The sequence below is a fragment of the Echinops telfairi genome, unplaced genomic scaffold, assembly GCF_000313985.2.
Source record: "Echinops telfairi isolate 266 unplaced genomic scaffold, ASM31398v2 ScPeMD7_7458;HRSCAF=8496, whole genome shotgun sequence".
Lineage (NCBI taxonomy): Eukaryota > Metazoa > Chordata > Mammalia > Afrosoricida > Tenrecidae > Echinops > Echinops telfairi.
In genome coordinates, this window is record NW_022111358.1 from 36121310 (window position 1) to 36139076 (window position 17767).

At 37.1% G+C, this 17767-nt stretch overlaps 1 protein-coding gene across 1 annotated transcript in view; it reads right to left on the bottom strand.

Annotated features, from left to right (window-relative positions):
* The window catches only part of SMURF2 (SMAD specific E3 ubiquitin protein ligase 2), a 42325-nt gene extending 25226 nt beyond the window's left edge, over positions 1–17099 (bottom strand). Inside the window, exons 1-7 of the mRNA XM_045299694.1 lie at positions 17020–17099; positions 9318–9429; positions 8678–8811; positions 6654–6719; positions 4829–4913; positions 3452–3535; positions 1376–1578 (exon numbers count right to left, since the gene is read on the bottom strand). Of these exons, the coding sequence (XP_045155629.1) occupies positions 1376–1578; positions 3452–3535; positions 4829–4913; positions 6654–6719; positions 8678–8811; positions 9318–9429; positions 17020–17026 (691 nt within the window). The 5' untranslated portion in view covers positions 17027–17099. The remainder of the gene's footprint in view (positions 1–1375; positions 1579–3451; positions 3536–4828; positions 4914–6653; positions 6720–8677; positions 8812–9317; positions 9430–17019) is intronic.
* Between the last annotated feature and the right edge of the window lie 668 nt (positions 17100–17767).

Here is a 17767-nt window from a genome sequence, read left to right on the forward strand (position 1 = left end):
CAGATGGTCCCTTCAGGACCAGTGGTGAGAGTGGCCATACTGGGACGGTGGAGGAATGTGGGGTAGATAGGGGGAACCGATCACAAGGATCTACATATAACCCCCGCCTCCAGGGAATGGACAACAGAAAAGTGGGTGATGGGAGACGTTGGACAGTGTAAGACATGAAAAAATAATAATAATTTATAAATTATCAAGGGTTCATGAGGGAGGGAGGGTGGGGGAGGAAGGAGGGAAAATGAGATGCTGATACCAAAGGCTCAAGTAGAAAGAAAATGCTTTGAGAATGATGATGGCAACAAATGTACAAATGTGCTTGACACAATCGATGTGTGTATGGATTGTGTTAAGAGTTGTATGAGCCCTCAATAAAATAATTTAAAAAAGAAAAAAGAAAAAGAAAAATAGTTTTTCTCAAGTGAAAATACATGAAGTTACACCTATGTTGGCCACTAGGTGTCACCATCAGCCCAAAATAGTTTAGCTACAGTTCCTTGGAATGCCGGCAGCCTTAGTTTTAGCAGTGAATGAGACACAGTTGAGTTAGTATGTTTACAAGAATGTTCACAAGCTGTGAACTTAGCATGCTCTAGATTCAACTGGTGGAAGGGCTGTGTAAGCGTCAACATGAAGCCCTAGAATTCTAGCTTATGTAAGATTAAAAGAATTTTAAACAAACACTGCCGAAGTGCCCAATGTTTTCAACTACAAAACTCATTCACATTAACCAATACAAATATAATTTTAAAATACCTTCAGAAATATAACCTTAAATGAATATTTTAAAAAAATAGGTCTAGAAAATTGCATTGCAGGCCTGACGAGATTATTATTTGCTGTTGAGTCTATTTTGACTCCAGGGTGGAGAGAGAACCGCTTCAAAAAGGTTTTCGGAAGCCAACCATCAGATCTGTCTTCCAAGACACCTTCCTCTAAGCGGGTTTGAACCACCAACTTTGCAAAGGGTACTTACCTATTTGTGCCATCTAAGGACTCTGACTCCAGATTATGATTAGTAATAACAGGCCGCAGTACCTGTACTTGTTGCCCATCGACAAAACACACTGATCCAGGCACCCCTCACAGCATCTCTGTGACAGGGGTAACATCCCTCATCTTTTCATCATAAAGGATCACAAAGGCAAAGATTAAATAACCAATTCCAGGTCACACTGTTGCTTAGGTGGGTCTTTTACCACTTCTGAGACTTTTCAATTTTAAAGGTGGGAAACTTTTACATTTACTATCTTTTCACACAAAACCCCTAAACACAGATTAAGAATTCTGCCCCCTACCCCCAACCATTTCCTGGCTTTCTTAACAAGCTGAAAGCAGTAACATCAGTAACACTGATGTCTGCTGTTTATTGTCATACCATAGCCTTCTGGTAGATCTGGAGGGGTATGTAAATGTGTCCTGCTCATGTAATTTCTATGCCGCTGTGACCTGACTCTCCTCTCTGCCAGTCTGGGATCAGAAGACTGCCCACATGTTGCTCCATTTGTTCCACTAACGGGAGTGTTCTCGTCAACAAAGCAGCTGAGAGGTCTGCCAGGACTAGAATACTCCGATGCTGGCCTATTGAAAAAGTGACGAAGAAAATAAAATTACTCAACTCATATCCAGAGTAGAGTTCTCAAGACAATGTATACTGTGACAATAATCATTTACCATGTAAGAAAACTAAATGGTTAATATAAAACCTAATGATTTTAAAGGAAATCTGAGTAAAAGCAAAGTCTGAAGTCTCTAAACACCATGGAAACTCAGGGGATAAACATACCATCAACAGTGTATTTAAATGACAACATTTTATATAAAACCCATCTGTGTCGGTAGATGTGTGCAGTTTATGAAATCCTACATATTTCCTACTCTTTCCCCCCCATCACATTCCTTCCCGCACAGCTTCCTATACACCTTCAGCCCTAGGGAAGCTCTTCCTTCTACCTACCATGCACCTTTCCCTTATTGTGCCCAGGCCTGACCCTGATCTCTTAAGCTTAAATGTTGCCTTCCTGGCCTGCCGATCTAGTCAGCTTGTCACCTGATAGTACATCAGCTTAGTTCCTCAATACGGTACTTAATTTTCTTGTTGATTTACCTGTCTCCCATCAGGACAATGTTTATTGAAAGGAGAGCCTCTGCCCAGTTCCTTCTCCACTACACCTCCCACTGCTCCCCTGGGGGGCGGGGCGGGCGGAGGAGTACCTAGCATGCAAGGCAAACTCAGTAAACACTTTTTGAATGAATGAAGGCAAGAGAAGAGTTGATCACTTCAAGGAGCTTCCAGTCCAATGTACATCTTAGACCAAAAAAGCGCTAACATTTACAACAATTAACTATACATATGGAATATTAAAGTCCATTTTATCTGTTAAATGAGTTAAAAGGAAATGAATGGGCTTCACTAAACCACTGACACAAGAATACATTTGTCGGTATATTCAGCTAAATAAAAATGGGTCCTTCAACTTTGATAAAATCCTTTGCAATTTAATACAAAGAATGCAATTCTTGTATCATCTGTATTTTTTAATGGCAACACAAGTTAAGCTATTACCTGAGGTTCATAATAATAGAGAAAACTTCGTGATTCAGTGATTTAAGGAATTCATCCCAGCTAAATAAGAAGCATTTGGTGCTCCATGCATGGAGGCAGGTCTGCTGGGGCTAGAGGGGGAATTCAGCCACTTCATCTTTGTCTACTTAGTCATCTTCAATTACTTAAACAGCACTTCTTTCAAGGCTCCAAAATCGTATCTCGTATCTCATGTCTTATACATTGCAGCCCCATGAAAAAGGAGACTATTTTTCTGCCTTGCTCATTATTGTGGCTCAAATGCAGACCATACTTATCACCACCACCTTGAACACCTTGAACATCATCATCTTCCCGGACCCAACTACATCCTAAGGTTCATTCTTCAAGGTTTAGTTCAGAGATTCCCGTTTCAGAGAACTTTCCTCCCCAAGTCCTACTACTGATTTCCATGCCCACTTCAAATTAGGTGCCCCTCCCATACAATCCCAGAGCAGCTGGTTCTTATGTCAATCACAGACCTTACTGGACAGGATATAATACTGGACAGGACTGGGAGAATTGAAAATCCTATACATATTTTGTTACAGCTGTTCAATAATAAACTAAAACCAAACAACAAACATCCAAAGGTTCTTAAAAATACAGTGATTCTTCAATTAGTTCATTTAATTCATGCATTAAATATTTACAAAGCACCAGACTAAACCCTAGTGCTACAATAACAGGCTATCAGGATGACCTACTAACCAATTTTTAAATCTTTTTAAAAATAATAGGGCTTTCCCCACTATTTATTAATCTACAGCAGGATAAACCAAGAAAAAAGGTCCAGTAAAGCTGATAAACAGAAAGGGACTTCAAGAGGTCAAATAGCATGACCATGGAAAAATAATGGTATCTTCTTACCGTGTTGGGCGTTCCCACTGCGTAGTTCTTGTTATGTGGTTTAGATACTGGATTCTTCCTGAGGCAGTTCGCCTTTCTTCCCAACTTAAGTCAAAATATTGAGAGATAAGGCATTAGGAGTGTTAAGGATTGAACTGTATTACCCCAAAATATGTGTCAACTTGGCTAGGCCACGATGCTTAGTATTATGTCGTTTTCCTTCCTTTTGTGTCTGGTGCCATTATTCCCATGTTTGTGAGTCCTAACTTCAATAACGTTAATGACATAGGATTACAAGCAGTTATGCCAACTAGTGAGGCAATATGCAACTTTACAGAATTAAGTTTTGAGTCATGCCATTTACATGTACATTTCCCTATCAAACCTAAAAATATATACATTTTAGAAGAATGCAAAGTACTGTATGTAAAGTATACCTTACTATGGTTAGTTAAAATAATTTTAAGTTAAAAAATTTAAAAAGTACAAGAACTAGTGAAAAAAGAGAACTAGTAAGAGGGAGCAATGAGAAAGGGCATGTGATTTGGGATCGAGAATGAAGCTTTATTTCCAGCTCTGCAACTTATTGTGCTGGCTTTCTATGAGTTGTTTCATTCTGCACCGAGTCTCAGCGTTAGTTTTGTTTTTAATACGTAAGGAATGAGGAGAACAAAAGTATTAGCAGTAGTAATAATAAATTATTAATCACTTATTAATGGCAAGATAGTTTAAGTGCTTCACATGAAAGGCTTCATTTAAACTTCACAATTTAGAGGGTATGTGTGCCATTATCATCATCCCCTTTTACAAACGAATGCAAACCGAAGCTCACAGTTTAGTAAATTAAGTAAGGCCATAATGCTAGTAAGCAGTAAAATAAGGAATGAAGTGCAGGTGGGTCTAATTTCACATGCTAGAGCTGCCTTCCAAGATAGTATCAGAAGTAAATGATAAAAGGTGTCAACAGTATTTGTAACAGTATCTAATACATAATATCTAACCAACGTTACTCTGTTGCAGTTACTACTATCACAGATCTCTATCCCATCCCTTATACCCAGCAATGTTTCAGATTTAGCATTTGTAGGGATGTCCTGTTTGAGTATGCTAATCAAGCAGAAAAACTTTTCTGTTAGATACATAATATTTACTGAAGAGTTCTACTTGTCAAAAATTGTTATCTGTCTAGTCAATAGTAAAAAAAAAAATCAAATTTAACACCCTTAATCCACTGCTTAGTTTTAAAATGTGTTAGGATAAAAACCCATGTAAAAGGTAATGGTAATTCTAAAAGTGTTCAGACCAATTTCTAAAGTTTAAGATGTAAGAAACATCAAGTTATTCTTCATTAACCCAAGAATATTACAGCTATCTATTGTTCTACTGACTGCAGCTTACCCATCTGGCAAATCATTATCGAACAAACGACTGCAGTCCACAACTTGTCCTCCTGTGCCTATTCGGTCTCGGGACTGGAGACTTACTATTAAACAACAGAAACATTACTAAGCCTCAAAGAACTAGAAAGAATTACTGTCACCTAAAATATATAACTTCAGAAGACATCTTTTAAAATCATTCATTACAAACTATGCACTAAAAGGCTTATGTTAAATGAAAGCAAAATTTTACGTTCACAGTGATTAAAATAATTTTTAAAAATATATGCACATGAATATACTGAACAGATTTATATTTTAAGCTAGTGTTCTAGTATACTTTTCTTCATTAAAAAATTATACACGCAAAAAATAATAAAAATTAAAATTATACACATCTATTTACAAATATTTGGAAAGTCTTAATTCAGCAAAAACTCAACTTATTCTGGTCTAGATCACAAAATTATGGTGTGGTACAAATTATCTATTATTAATGGTCTTATCATGAACACAAAACCTACACAAAAACTTCAAATCAGAAACGAAATATCTCGTAATAAAACATTAGTCTTTCATGTAGCATGCACTAGTAAATCTATTTCTAACAAATGACAAAAGAAAGTCTGATATTCTTTTAAATGCAAATTTACACCTATAAAAACAATTTTGTTACTATGGCATTAGTTGGCAAATATTACATAACACACCACAACAAAGAACAATTCGTGTAAGTCTTGTATACTAAGGTTCATTTTTAGATTTTTTTTACCCTCTTCTCAATTTCAAAAGCACAGAAATCATCAATAATGCTGTCGTGTAACTACCTGTGTGTGTGGAATAACCACAGTGGACTGTGTCATGTCTGTTATTCTTACAACTTTATAACTGTGACTGACGCTCTTCAAGCATTTTCCATAACTAAAATCTCTCTGAAAAGCTCACATGAAATAATCTTATTCTTACTCTGCTCTATCATGACATGATGGGCTTGCAATTTGCAGTTGCCTTTCTTCTTGACACATCAAACAAACGCAGGAACCTCAGTGTACTACATGTGCTATGTATCTTGATCTAATTTCAATCCATCACTCTTTATCTACCCTTCTTTTGAACAGAAATCTCAGGAAGTTTTATATTTAAAAAAGTCTTATATGTTATTTTCAAGATTAACCCAGTATAAGCCTTATGAGTAAGGTAACAATTTCTCCTTTTTCCCAATTAGTGCTATACCTGTATCACCACTGCTTTAAAAAAAATTAATATAATGAATTTTAAACTGTTAAGCATTAAACATTAAACAAAGAGTTCTGAGAATGATGAGGGCAACGAACGTATAAGTGTGCTTTACACAATTGAGGTATGTATGCATTGTGATAAAAGTTGTATGAGCCCCAATAAAATGATTTTAAAAAACCCAAAGAGTTCAAGAAAATACTCTTGTTAATTATGTTTTGAAGACTTTAATGCCATCTGTTTCAGTACTTTTGAAAGTCTTTAATATTTTGAAAGTCTGTCTTGGTATTTGAATATTTTGAAAGAATTTCTTCTCAGAGAATCAAAAGTTCTTCAGAACACTAGGAGTTTCTATTTTCTAAAACACATTATGTGTGTGTGTGTGTGTGTGTGTGTGTGTGTGTGTGTGTGTGTGTGTGTGTGTGTGTGTGTGTTTAAAAATTAAGCTAGCTTGGACCAACTGTTTGCAACATTTACATAATTCATTTAAATCAAGTCAATACAACGAAGCTAGTGTAACATAATATACTTTGATTCAAGAGGTTATTTAGATTGTAGGTCAATTTAAATGAAGCCAAAATTTATGTAACTTTAAATTCCACACTTACCTACTATCTGGCCTCTAACTGTATCATTATCATTTGGCCCAAGTTTGCATAGATCCAACCTCTGATCTATTTTAAATCAACAAGAGGGGGAGGGGGGAAAGGCAATTAAAAAATGATTCTATAGATTGGTCATAAATTTCCACAGACCTCTGGAAATCAAGGCCATCCCTTATAAAGTTAATCATGTAGTATTTTAGTAACAGATAAAAAGCATAAATTTCTCAACATAAGTTTTGATAAATTCCGATTTCAAAAACTGTACCTGTTTATCATGTCAACATGTGGTTACTTAGTTACGTTCTCTCCAAATCTTTCAGACCTCTTCAGTTTGAGTCATGGTTTTGCCACCTAGTTGTTGATCTTAAGCAAATGATCCTGGAGCTTTAATTTTCTTGTCTAATTGTAATACCTAATCTCATACAGTTGCTTTCAGAAATAAATCAGATAATTAATTACAACTCTAAGCACAGTGTTTAGCACAATGTGTTCAAGAATTGCTGTCATCATTATTGTTGTGGTTTATCTTATCATTTCAAATTACCTAAGTACAAAGAGTATTAGTGAGAATTATAAACTGTAAAATGTACTACTAACGCTTTTGCAGGCATTTGTATGTACTGTAGCATTCTTGTCCACTAATAATTCCTTTTGAACTCACTCCAATCACCTACACTCACTTACTTCATCTCACAATACCATGAAAACCAAAGATGGGTGCTAACAAACATTAAAAAAGGCATTTACATAAGGAAGCTCCAGAAATTTTTTTGGGGGGGGTATGGACTTTTTCCATGAAATTTTTGAAGCCCCCTCATATGTTGACACTTTACTTTCACACTTTTGGAATGTTGTTGTTGTTGTTAGATGCCATTGAGTCAGTGGTTCTAACTCACAGTGACCTTATGTACAACAGAATAAAACTCTGCCCAGTCCTGCACCACCCCCGCAGTTGTTCTTATGTTTGAGCCCATTGTTGCAGCTACTACATCAATCCAGCTCATTGAGGGCCTTCCTCTTTTTTGCTGTCTCTCCACTTTACCAAGCATGATGTCCTTTTCCAGGGCCTGGTCTTTCCTGATAACATGTCCAAAGTAGGTAAGACAAAGTCTCACCACCCTTGCCTCTTAGAAACAGTCTCGCTGTACTTCTTCCAAGGCAGAAATGATTGTTCTTTTGGCAGTTCATGTATTTTCAATATTCTTCACCAACACCGTGGTTCAAAATCATTGATTCTTCTTCAGTCTTTCTTATTCAATGTCCAACTTTCATATACATGAGGTTAATGAAAATACCACAGCGTTCCTTACTCCTCAAAGCAACATCCTTGTTTATCAATACTCTAAAGAGGTCTTGTGCAGCAAATTTACCTAGTGCAATGAAAAAGGTCGTCCAGATAGAAGTTATTTAATACTTGTAAATTTCACAAGAAGCTAAACTCTAGCTTCACAAATTTAAATTATTTTTTTAAGTCCACAAATTTAGACCAACAGCATTTATCACCAAAAAATGTTAACAATGTTTAAAATATACATAAAACCCAAAACCAAACCCATTACCATTGAGTCAATTCTAACTCACATCGAATCTATAAAAGATTTCCAAGACTAAATCTTAAGGGAATGGACAGTCTCATCTCGGCTGGTAAACTGCCAAGCTTGTGGTCAGAAACCTAATGCCCAACCCACAGTGCCACCAAATGTCACAAGGGCTCCTTAAACTATACATAGGAACATCAATTTTTTAGATTCACCCACCCCAGTTTTCTTTGGTTTTGTTTTTAATTTACAAAACAGTAGTATCTTCCCAGGAGCCCTGGTGGTGTAGTGGGTTATGCATTGGGCTGCTAACCTCAAAGTCAGCAGTTCTATACCACCAGCAGCTCAGAAGGAAAAGACAAGGCTTTCTACTCCCATAAAGAGGTACAATCTCAGGGCTGCTCTACACTCTCTGTCCTACAGGGTCATGATAAGTCAGAATCGACTTGATGGCAGTGAGTTTGGAGGTTTTTTGGAATGTCTACTCACAGCCAGTGTCTTTGAGGCGGTTGATGGCATTGGAAAGAAGACGAACACACCCAAGAAAGCCAGCACCTTGTTTTTTATGGATCTTCTTGTGATTCCAGACACTGATCGTAACGGAGTCAGACTTTCCAATGTACCTGAAGAACAAATGGCTATGTGAGCAACCTGGCACTTAAAACAATTGTTGTACAAGTTTCTTTTCATTTCTTTAATATTTTTTCTTTTCTTTAATATTCTAAAGTCACAAATATGGTTCAGTGTTTGACTATGTGGTGTAAAATATACTCCCAGAATGTAAAGAATTCTGTCCATTCATCTTGTTCTTAAACTAACCCAAAGACCTGATGAAGAAAAAAATCTTGAAAATAAAATCCAAAAAGAATTTTCAATATATCCTCTACCACTCTCGGGCTCGGTATTGAGTTTTGTTAGCAGGGGTGGGGCTGGAGGTGGGGGTTGGGGTTGGGGAGCTGTTTTAGCTCAACTAGAATGATGACTTCTTTTCAGGGACAAAGATTCTAGGACATGGGGTTTCTCCTGTTCTAAATACGTGTCAGTGGCATTACCTACTACCTCAGGGAAGAAGACACTGATCGGTTCTAAAGGGCAATATCAAGGCTGATAGACCAAAAATCTGACCTACCTGTTATGTTTTAAAATGCTGGAGAGCAAAAGCTGACTGTAACGCTTTTCCTGCTTCTCTCCTGTGTGCAGGCCTTGGGTGAGCAGGACTCGTGCAGCTTGCCCTTCACTGCCTGCAGACAAGCAGAGCAGGGAAAAGCGTTACTGGACTTGTCTGTACATATACCTGCACGCAAGGGGCAGCGCTACCCTAGCCAATTGTTAACAGGGCGTCCAACCCATGCAAAAATATAGTAAAATCACGGAATTTTATCAGTAAAGCCCTAATTTTATTTTAGACTCTGAGGTCAAATTTTTGGTCCAGCAACCTTGACCGTAAAGTGTCTTTCAGTACAGCAAGAATTAGTATCAAAAAATGCAGCTCATAGATAAAGCATAAGCTACCTAAGGGAGGAGAAAACTTCAAAGTGAGGGGCTGAAAAGCCACCCTAGCACCTAAAGCACGCCCTGCCTGTGTGTGAACGCAAGGACCTTGACTGAAGTGCCATGCAGCAGACTCACCTCAAGTTTCGAACAGGTCAACAGACCTAACCTGGCCAACAGACCTAGCTGGCTCCAAACAGACCTAACCAGGCCAACAGACCTAACCTGGCCAACAGACCTAACCAGGCCAATTGACCTAACCTGGCAAACAGACCTAGCCTGGCTCCAAACAGCTCATGACAAAATGAAATTAAAGATGGTGGGATTTCCAACAAACTTTCTATAAATCCTAGAATTAGAATAAAATATTAAACAGCATAAGGATCCCAAAGCAAACATTATTGTTTTATAATTACATTAAACCAGTTTTCCAACTGGTAAGCCTGTTGTGCTCAATTATTGCTTCTCTCAGGCATCAAAGTAGCCCACTTCCAGATTAAACAACTTCTCAGAAAGGTGCTGTAATATCATTCCTTATGTGTATCACAAAGTAAAATGAAACTAAACAAACGCAATCATTGTGGCCCCTCTGAAAGATTCTAATGCTAAATTACTAATATTATTAATTATGCTATATTAGCTTAATAATATACATGTCAGAAGCATTTTATTCAGTCTTCCTGGGCCAGGAGTTAATCAGAAATGCTCTGATTTCTTCTATCTATAAAAGTTCTACTGTGAGTTGCTATGAGTCAGAACCAACTCCATGTAACCTCATGTAATATAACACATTCTTTTTTGTTTAAAAGACAAAGCAATTTGTTTAATGATTGAAAGTTAAACTAGATTTCATTAACTTTTTTAGTTGACTAGGTGTTTTACAGACAATGTTGCAAGGTATTCTGTTATGAGGGACACTGAGGTGGAGAAGTCACCACACAGACCAAAATATGACATAAATAGTCCGTTGAGAGTTTTGCTAAAATTAAAGTACTAGACATATGTTAGCAGGCTTAGTCATGCCAAAGGCAAGGTTTTTGCAAAATGATCCAAAGTGTTTCTCCATCATTATTCCTCTAGTGAAGTTTCCCTGGCAACAAGGAAGCCAATTACTATCGGCTTTTTAAAAAAGCCCAACAAGTACATGAAAAGATGCATAACAATATTAGTCATCAGGGAATGCAAATCAAAACCCCAATGAAATATAATTTCCCACCCACTAGGATGGCTATTAAAAAAGTAATTTAAATAAAGGTGGAAAATAATAAGAGCTGGAAAGCTCTTTGGAATTGAAACCCTCACATATTATAGGTAGGAATCAAAATAGTGGAAATGAGTTTGATGGGTCTGCAAAAAGTTAAACAGAAGTTACCATACGCCTTAGCAATTCTACTCCTAGGCGCACAAACAAGGACAGGTATCCACATGTTCTCAACAGCACTACTCTCCACAAATGCCCATCAATGAATAGACACCCCGTAGTACATAGTTATAAGAATGCTATTCAGCCATAAAAAAGAATAACATGCCACAAAATAGGAACCCCACAAACATTATGTTAAGTGAAAGAAGCCAGATTCAAAAGGTCACAGTTATCATTCCATTTATACGAAACATTTAGAAGAGGTAAAGGCATAGCTACTGAAAGTAAACAGGTGGTTGCCAAGTGGTGGGGCAAAGGGGTTTGGGGAACAACTGCTAAGATCACCATTTCCTCTGGGTGATAAACATGTTTCATACTAGTCAGGGGTGGTGGCTGCACAGCACTGTGAATGCCATGAATACCAGTAAATTACTCCTTGCTTTATAGCTTCTATCTTAACATGAATTTCCTCATTAAGGTAGTAAATGAGAGGCTCACATTATGGGCATCATATTTTAAGAAGAGCCACTCAAGTCCAGCTCAGCAAAATCACACAACTGGAAACCACCTGCACTCACAAAGAGCTCATGTTCCCAAAATAGCTTTAAATCAATGGTTTGGAAGTCCTGCATTTACCTCCCCATAGAAACAATGTTTTATAAAATGATAGGTCTGATGGGTAACATCCTAACAACATTACAGAATCACAGCTATGTGAAAGAAACATTTCCACAAGAAAATGTGTACCAGAAGCTTACTCTGCTCTGAAACTCTTCCAACGGAAGTGAAAGCACCTCCACGCGGAGTCCCTCCTGTTGGAACACCAGAAAGGCAGAACTACCGTAGTCACACCTGCTACTGGCGATGACAGCAACATATGCACAAATGTGCTTAACACAACGGATGGATGCATGGATTGTGATTAAGAGCTGTAAAAGCCTCCAATAAAATGATTTTTTTTAAATAAATAAAATAAAAAACTAGTACTTTGGTTTCACATGTTTCACCCAGCGATTTCAAAACAAAAATTTCATCCCTAGTAGTTCAGTTCCACAGTCAAACTTCAAAGATCTATAGGATTTGGGATTTGTTGGTTTAAAGAAATTGGACAGCTTACTAAAGTAGGAAAAGCTAGCCAAGAAGACAGTAGCCAGCCTACTCTATTCTTTCTTCACCCAACTTAACCCAAACCCACTGCCACGGAGTCCATGCTGACTCACAGAGACCACAGATCTTTACAGAAGCAGACAGTTCATCCTTCTCCCTTGGAGGGAACCCCCAACCTTGAAGTTAATAATCCAGTGCTTAATCCACAGAGCCAAAGACCCTATTAACACATAAAGATATAAATGGTAAGAATGGAGATTTCTGAAAAATACTAAACACAAACATAAAGAGCAATGTTTCCAGTGTATTTTCTTTTAAAGTTGACTTGGGAAAGGAGCCCAGAATGTTAACCTTTCTCTCTTCCATCCAACCGTCTTGGGCAGAGTGAGAGATGCAATTGGTCCCAGGAGCTTCTCAGTCAGCAGTGATGGGAAAGGAAAGGCTCAGTACAATTCTCACATCTGGCTTAGGGTTTTCTTCAGAGAGTAACACCCTGAAACAATTCCCGAGCCACACAGAGGTCCAACTGCACCATTTTGATACAAAATCCACCTCTTCCCTCCCACATCCCAAATTTAAGAATAACATCTTCCTTTCTGCTCTAATTAAAACTCCCACTTCTTTAGTGCGATTAATATACATAAACAGGACTAAAATAATCTGACTAAACTAATATAAATGTTTAATTGTCCCAAAGGTATGTGAAATGAGGATATGGCCAAATGATTATGACTGGGATCTAAATGACATACAAATGGACAAAATGTAGCATTTCTGAAAACGTAATACAAACAAAAAATTCAACAACTATTTACTGCATACCAACTATGTTATATGCCATGCCCCTGAGGAAAATTCTAAGGCATGAAAACCTTCCTCTAAACATGAATAGTTTGTGATCTTATCATATCACAAGACAAAAATGTTTTGGTTTTGGTTTTTTCATTATGTACAAATATCAGAGCTTTATTAGATCTGAAAATGGCATTGGAATGTGACAAGCATGTACTGTTTAATTATTAAAGTTCTAACTTAAATCACTATGTTTTAATAAAGTTTTTAAAAGTTTTCTTTCCTGTTAAAACTTTCGTTCATCTTAAATTGAAGTAATTTTACTTCAACACCCTAGACATTCACTTATTTTCATTAAAAGGAGTTTATTTGGAGTTTAAATAAACAACTTTAAAAATCAGGAAATACTAGCAAACTTTAAAAGTTGCTCCATGGTATAGCCTATTCCCTTCTTTTTTTCTCCCACTTAAGACACAAAATTATTGTTGTTTTCGGCAGGTTCATTTTCTTGCTGTTCTTGTAAAACGTCAGGTTCAAAAAGAAAAAAACAACTTCAGATTCCCCCATGCTCTGATCACCAAATAAGAAGGCTGACACAAACACTCAACATTTTGATCCCTTCCCCAAGCGTACATGCCACTGCCATAGAGTGTTGTGCCCTAAATCAGAGATTACTGTTCCATAGAAGGTGGATTAACGACACAGTAAACACTTTCACCTTTTTGAACCTCAGTATGGTTTTCTGAAGATAAGTACAAAATCAACTACACCCCTCCACCCGAGTTAAACCCACTGCCTTCAGCCTTCAAGTTGCTTAAGAGTCATATTGATGCTTTAAGGCAGAATAAACTACTCCATAAGATATAAAAGGCTCTACATCTCTACAGAAGCAGAATGCCACATCTTTTTCCTGTAGAGCAGCTGTTGGGTTTGAACCTCTGACCATGTGGTTAGCAGCCATATGCTTAAACCATACCAGGGTTCCTTTAAAATCAATTAAGTCTTATAAATAATTCAGAAAGCCCTAACTATAGATGGTTCTTAAATTTCAAATGTTTAATTATGTTATTTGTTAACTCTGAATTAGCATAAAACTTCACTTTCACCCTCACAGCCAGCAAGTCTATCCAGATTCTCAAGGGCCTACAAGACTGAGTGGAAGTGGAACTGCCCTCTGGGGTGTGCTTACAAGACTGTAACTCTATGGAAGCAGAAAGCCTCCTCTTTCTCCCATGAGTAGGCTGCTGACCTTGTGTTTAGCAGCCCAACTTGTAACCCACTACTCCACCTGGGATAGTAGTTTATAATTTATGGGTTAGTTTGAGGATCTGTTTTGTTTATTACAGTATCTAGGTCTCTGGATAAACTAAATCAGACTGAATTGAAAGGAAAAAACTTAAATTTTTTTACTAAACCCATAAGTGTCTTTATGCCATCTTTCCATACTGCCATAATGTGCATGAATAGTGCTGAGAAAACGAATATGCACCAAGTTCTTATTGAGCTATACTCCAAAATCATTATCTAGTTTCTAACTGTGATGATGAAGCACGGGTACACTGGTGAATTTGAAATCATTTATGATCACAGGGCCAAGAAAATTCTCATGAACTTCACAAGCAGGTTAAACAAGTATGGAGCAGCTACCCCTAGATTTGATGTACATCTCAAAGGTCTAGAAAAGTGGCAGAATAATCTGCTCCCATCACACCAGCTTGGTTCCACTGTGCTGACAACATCAGCTGCCATCATGGACCATGAGGAAGCAAAGCAAAAACACAGGAAGAAAAATCCTGGGCTTCTTTTTCTATGTATGCAATTAGCTTAATTAACTATATATAGCAGCTATCCACAGCTATATTAATCAAATCAAATAATACAAGTTTATGATCTAAAATATTTATTTAAATCATTTAACATGAGTATATTTTTAGATATCATACTCATCTAAACACTTCACGTTATCTCGCTTAATCCTCACAATGCTCCAAAGTAAGAATTATCATTATTATTATTATTATTGGAAACTGATGTAAAGGGTTAGATTATAAGCTAAAAATTATGTATTAAGTGATACAATGGGGAAGCCAAGCAATTCCACTTCTCCCAACTGCCTTTCTCCAAAAAAAACACCAAACTCACTGCCATTGAATCAATGGGACTCATAACAACTGTGAGTTTCTGAGACCCTGTTAATAGAAGTAGAAAGCCCCATCTTTCTCTTAAGGAGTGCCTGATAATTTTGGACTGCTGATCTTGCACTTTGCAGCCCAAGGTGTAACCAACCACACCACCAGTGTGCCCCACCCTCAACTACCTTTCTAGTAACTATTTACTCATTAAGCTAACTCAGAGTTATAAAGCCACAGCACTGAAGGAGCATATAGCAAAGAATTAGTAGTTGTTTTCAGGGATCTTAATGTCGAAGGGGAAACATGCCATTTATTCACATGTGGTTTAGAAGGTCAAATTCCAATAGATGGCCAGGGTCAAGGCTAAGCTACAAATTCCAGAGTAGTTCTAGAGCTAATGGTCTAAAAATGAGTCAATGATACGTCAAGGTTCTGATGGGAGAGCTAGTTTTACTGGAGGTAAAATCAAGTGGAATATCCTAAAGAAAAATTAAGGTTGATGAAGACTGAAGCAGAATGACAATGATGCTCAAGAAGCTAATGAGGAAGTCAGTGGTATGAGGGTGACTGGCAGGTTTACATTGTTAGAGATGTAGTCAAGATGGTAAAAACTGGGCAGCAGATAAATGCATGGTAACTGACGTAAGAAAAGCCAATATGAAATAATTAGAATAAACTAATGAATATAAACCAAAGTAGGTTAGTGGTTACCAGGGGCAGGGGTGGGAGGAAGGAAGTACAAAGTTAGTTACGGAGTACACCAAAAACCACCACTCACTGTCATCGAGTCAACATCAACTTATCTCAATAGAGAAACAGGGAAGAACTGGCCCCTGTGAGTCTTTGCGACTGTAACTCCTTACAGGAATAGAAAGCCTCATCTTTCTCCTGTAGAGGGGCTGGTGGTTACAAACCGCTGACCTTGCACTCAGCAGCCCAAAAGGGTAAATAAATAGTGATTTTAAAAAAAAAGACACAGATAGTAATGGCTTCCCATCATGATGAATACAATTAGCATCACCAAATTTTACACTTAAAAATGGATGAAAAGGATGTTTATATATTTTACCACACACACAAAAAAAGCTAGAAAATAAACAGAATATCTAGAAGAAAACTACCAAAATAAATAGCCAAAGTTAGAAAAGTACTTATTCTGAGAATGGGAATCAGAAATGAGAATAAGCAGGGACTACTATTTTTTCATTAAAATCTTGTACTACCACATTTGCCTTTTTTTCTTTTTAAAGAATCATTGTGTTATTATTGATTCCAGCCCACAGTCACTCAAAGGACAGAGTTACTCTGCCTCATAGATTTCCTAGGCTGAAATCCTTATGGGAACAGATCAATAGGTCTTTCCTCCCTTGGAGCGATTGGTGGGGTCAAACAGCTGACCTTTTGCAGTTAGCAGCCAAGACCGGTGCTTCTTAGTACATACGCTATGATGATTAAAATGAAAATAATACGAAGCCATTCACATATGGAGCTTCAAAGAGTTCGTGGGGAAATGGAATTAAAAAGAAAATGGAATTTTTCTATGGATTTTTTTAACCCTTCTCATAAAAACAAAAAGCACAATGGATGTATGTATGGACTGTGATAAGAATTGTACCAGCCCCCAATAAAATGATTTAAAAAAAGAAGAAACAAAAAGGCCTATGAGTACACCTTAATTCTGATTTTTTGTTTTATACCTTTATTTAACTGAAAAAAGGTATTGAGTTTGCTCTACCTTGTAAGGCAATTTCATTTCGTTCTTCATAAGCTCATTAAAGCCACTTCATCTTCCAAAGTCAGTCACCTAGAATCCACTGTACCTTCCCCACTGGGTTTTCTACCTCTTCCATGGAGACCAAATTATATCACACAACAAATGAGATCATTTTCCACATTTTATCAAAAAAATCAATTGGTTTCATTTTAAAATAACCATTTCAACCTACAGGTCATAATGCTGATTCCACTTTGGATCGAGGGTATTCTTCACAGTATCTGTAGAATGGCACTGCCCAGAGCCATCAACCACCACCTTAGCAAATGGATCAGGAAGTCCTGTGGAAAGTGGGGAGATTACTGTAAATATCATCATTTGCTATAAACCAAAAGAAAACTCCATTCTTTAATCCACTTTTATAATGTTTAAAATATGTAATTCTTCGTAAAAGGTTAGCACATGACAAATGAAAGTGGATTCCTCTAGAGCAGTGGGTTCTCAACCTTCCTAATGCCGTGACCTTTTAATACAGTTCATGTTGTGGTGACCCCTCAACCATCACATTATTTTTTTTGGTACTTCATCACTGTCATTTTGCTACTTCTATGATTCGGGTGACCCCTGTGAAAAGGTCGTTCGACCTCGAAAGGAGTCGTGACCCACAGGTTGAGAACTCTGCTGCAGAGAAAATGCTTTACCTTCTTTTTTTAAAATTCTACTATCTAAGTAAACATACACATGTATGTCTGTGAGTGAAAATAATCACATATTTAAATTTCTCCTTGGATGCTATTTAACTATTAAAGAGTGAAGGACTAAGAAAAACAATTTTTTACACACAAAGCTTCTGTGTGCTCTCCAGATCTTTACTTAAGTCTGAATCACACCTTTCATTGTTTCTCCTTTAATAAATAATTCAACAAACCAAAATACAAGCTGTAGACCTAGGTTTTAATTTAGCTCTATTATATTATTCT